Below are 3,823 nucleotides of genomic sequence, written 5' to 3'. Positions count from 1 at the left end.
TGAAAGTGTTTCCCACACTACTTTCCCATTGTGAGTGTGATATTCTCAGGAGGGCGGAACAATAGAAGTGTGCCTGTAGAGGGGAGGCTGTGTAATTCTATTCACTGGCATTATCCAAAGCAGCATCTGTGTTGGTATATACCTACTATAGACATAGTCTAGAGTTGTTTGAGAGTTCAAATTATACTATTGCTCTAGAAATAAACAATATATATATATATATATATATATATATATATATATATATATATATATATATATATATTAAAAGCATATTATATAAAAATTTGACTCTCTTTGACTCAACTATTGTAAATCACAAAACATTAACAGAATTTATCTTACACTCTCTTTCTTCTACCAAACCAATATTTATGAAGTTTGTCTTGCAATTAAACAGGCTCAAATGAGGGAATTTTAAGATTTTAAGCATGTATTTAAGCATGATATTTCCTTATTCCTTATTTTTATCATAAAACTGTATCAAAGGTATGAAAGGTCTTGTAAAGTAACAAGACGATGAAGCTAACTAGACTGAGCTCTATTTACCTACAGCTCAGTTTACCCACAATAGACCTTATTCACAGTAGCGCCATCTTTGATTTTTGACATGAATATAATGAGGCTGTGAGGGATAAACTTGCCATCTCTTCAATGGCATGCACTAGATAAGGCTTTATAAAGCTCCGAGATCACGTAATTTTCCACAACTCCTTTTCTTGAGGTTTTTGTCTACTAAATTTAATTTCTCAATGATTTGTCACTGGAAAAGAGAAAAATTATCTGAAAAGAGAATCAGTCCTCTATGTAGTTAACACAATTTATTTGTTAACAGTCATTTTACAGTTAAAATTCCTTTGTAATAGCAGTTCTTTTCAAACAACTGACAAGAACATGCACATATTGTTCCAATTTCTTAAGCAGTTCAAATAGCAAAGGTCAGATTTTGACAGTGAACTGAGCAAAAAAAAAGCCTGTGACACAAGCAAAAAATAATTTTACATGGTATAATTTTATTAACATAAAAAAATATTTGACATAAGAGCTAATATTTGCAAAACATACAATAAAAACACATAATCAATGAAGACAATAACCCGGCCCCTTTATCAAAGGTACAACAAGCAACAATGTAAAATTCTCAGTGCAAACAGAAATAAACACTAAAGAAACTGATAAATAAGCCACAAACTCCACTGGAGTATTTACCTCAATTAAATAAGCATACATCAAAATATAAAAAGCCATTTACAATGTAATAACATTTGCAAAATTTATGATATACGTGTGTGGTAAAAATCACATTAAGAGCTATTGATACAGAACAAGAGGCTGTACATACAATCCACCACCTTCCACTGACAAACACATGTTCATCTAATGTTTTTGTCAATCAATATGATGACAAGACATAACAAACTTATACTTTGGAAATGAATATCTCCTACTCTTATGAAAGACATTTGTGCAACTGTCCCTCAGGTTTACAACTGACGGTTTAGCATCTCTACCAAGGTCTCCAGATGGGCCTTCTATCAGGCTGCTGTATACTGGCTGTGCTCAGTTTAGAGGAGGGTGCTGGTGTAATGGAGCTGATAGTTGAGCTTGATCCTTGAGTGTTGTGGAGATGCTGGAGCTCCCGGCCACTTCCTCCTCCTCTGGTGGAGTGAAGATTGAGGAAATGTACAGACTCCCTCCAGCAATGAGAATGACCTTCATCATAATCCCTCTGAGCCAGAGCTGCTGGGAGCTGCAACTGCTGTTTTAAAAAGCTGACTGTCATCTCCAGGATATCGGCCTTCTCGAGTTTGGTGTTGGGGTCATGGCCTTGGAATTCCTTCTCTAACAGACTTTTGAGCTGGTCGATGCAGCTGTTGATGCGATCTCTCCGCATCTTCTCAACAATTGGTTTCCTCAGCTGAAATCAAATGGGAACATTGGTAAAAAATTGGAAAAACATGTTTAATGCTGTATACAGAACAAAGTTTTGATTAAACACTTTGGAAAATCTGAAATTGAACATACCTTAATTTTGTCTTTATTGTTGAAATGAAGATGGTCAAAAGAGGCAAGTGTAACTGATTGCGGTGCCATGTTCTTGCTGGAACAGCTTGTGTTTCCTTTGCAGCAAAAAAAGTTGTGAGCCTCTTTAAGGAGCAGCCCCCTGTATTTATACTATAGCATTACCATTACAAAGCCATGCGGCCTGTGCTGTGTTACTGTTCCCACACTTTCAGACAATTGGTCTGGCTCTTCATAACAATAGAGGACATTAATTTTATGGTTAACTGGCTGCTCGTCTTCCACTAAAGGAATGTTTCCCAAGGTATCAGAGGGACGCCACTTTTATTATAGGGATTATCTTGAAAGTTTAGTGAAAGTTTTGGGGACTTTCAGACAATTAGAATAATATAATAGGATTTCATATTTTAATGCATTGTTAGAAGTGAATGTACAATGTGGACATTTTCATTAGAAAATACCTTTGAATAAATTTTATAAAATTCAATAGCTATTTGATTAACCATATTAATGTGTTTGTGCATGCATCTTATTCATACTTTGTGCAACCAAAATACATTGCAAAGACTCTACATTGCAAAAACTGTGCAGTGCAGAAAAAGAATGCATGCACATCCTTTTTATTATTATTATTAAATGATTTCTATAGCAAAAATAAAGTATATTTGACAAACCATAAAAACACCAAATTGATGTTTGTGCATGCATTTAATTTATACTTTGTTCAACCACAATATATTGCAGACTCTAGACTGCAAAAACTGTTCAGTGCTGAAAAAGTCCTGTTTTTAATTAAATTATTTCTAAAGCTAAATTCAATTAGATTTGACACACAATGAAATCTAATTCATACTTTGTGCATCCAAAATATATTGCAAATACTCATTGCAAAAACTGTGCAGTGCTCAGAAAGAATGCATGCACACCCATGTTTTAATTCAGTTATTTTTGAAGCAAAAATAAAGTTTATCTGACAAACCAAGACAACACTTAATTGATGTTTGTGCATGCACCTAATTCATACATTGTGCAACAAAAAAATATATTGCAAGAATCTAGACTGCAAAAACTGTGCAGTGCTGAAAAGGAATACATGCACATATTGTTTTTAATGAAATGATTTCTATAGCAAAAATAAAGTATAGTTGATAAATCATGACAACACTTAATCAATGTTTGTGCATGCATCTAATTCATACTTTGTGCATCCAAAATATTAAGCAAAGAATCTAGATTGCAAAAACTGTGCAGTGCTGAAAAGGAATGCATGCACATATTGTTTTTTTAATTAAATTATTTCTATAGCAAAAATAAAGTTTATTTGATAAACCATGACAACACTTAATTGATGTTTGTGCATGCATCTAATTCATACTTTGTGAAACCAAAATATATTGCAAAGATTCTAGATTGAAAAAACTGTCAAGTGCTGAAAAACAATGCATGTACCCCCATGTTTTTCATTAAATGATTCCTAATGCAAAAATAAAGTATATTTGTCAAACCATGACAAAACTTTATTTATATGTTTTTGCTACATCTAATTTATACTGTGTGAACAAAATATATTGCAGAAAGCCCAGTCCAGTGATAAAACTTTTTTTTTTTTTTTTTTACTAACAAGATTACCAATGCAAATGTTTCAGGAGCGTGACCAACGCATACTTGCGACAATGGCACGTGGTAAAAATACCGACATCAAAAGCATCAGAGAGACACAGCTGCAAACACAAATTTGGGTTGTTCCCAGTTCCCACAGTTATTTGCCTTTGATAACTGTTAACATGACTGTCACCTTTAC

General features: G+C 33.5%; 1 protein-coding gene across 1 annotated transcript; it reads right to left on the bottom strand.

Annotated features, from left to right (window-relative positions):
• Positions 1-1,248: 1,248 nt before the first annotated feature.
• LOC127420178 (transcription factor HES-5-like) lies at positions 1,249-2,122 on the bottom strand. The gene is made up of 2 exons (XM_051662233.1): positions 2,026-2,122; positions 1,249-1,918 (listed from the first exon to the last, which is right to left on the bottom strand). Exons 1-2 carry the CDS (start codon positions 2,092-2,094, stop codon positions 1,508-1,510), a joined length of 480 nt encoding a protein of 159 aa, XP_051518193.1. The 5' UTR covers positions 2,095-2,122; the 3' UTR covers positions 1,249-1,507.
• Between the last annotated feature and the right edge of the window lie 1,701 nt (positions 2,123-3,823).

Source organism: Myxocyprinus asiaticus, chromosome 29, assembly GCF_019703515.2.
Source record: "Myxocyprinus asiaticus isolate MX2 ecotype Aquarium Trade chromosome 29, UBuf_Myxa_2, whole genome shotgun sequence".
In the NCBI taxonomy this organism is placed as follows: domain Eukaryota; kingdom Metazoa; phylum Chordata; class Actinopteri; order Cypriniformes; family Catostomidae; genus Myxocyprinus; species Myxocyprinus asiaticus.
The sequence above is the reverse complement of the archived record's forward strand: the minus strand, read 5'-3'. Positions and strand labels throughout refer to the sequence as shown.

Excerpts from the sequence above, each read along its gene's own strand:
- LOC127420178 (XM_051662233.1), bottom strand. The coding sequence starts at position 2,094 with ATGGCACCGCAATCAGTTACACTTGCCTCTTTTGACCATCTTCATTTC. Across the intron at positions 1,919-2,025 it reads ACAATAAAGACAAAATTAAG|CTGAGGAAACCAATTGTTGA; the intron begins GTATGTTCAATT and ends ATTTGATTTCAG.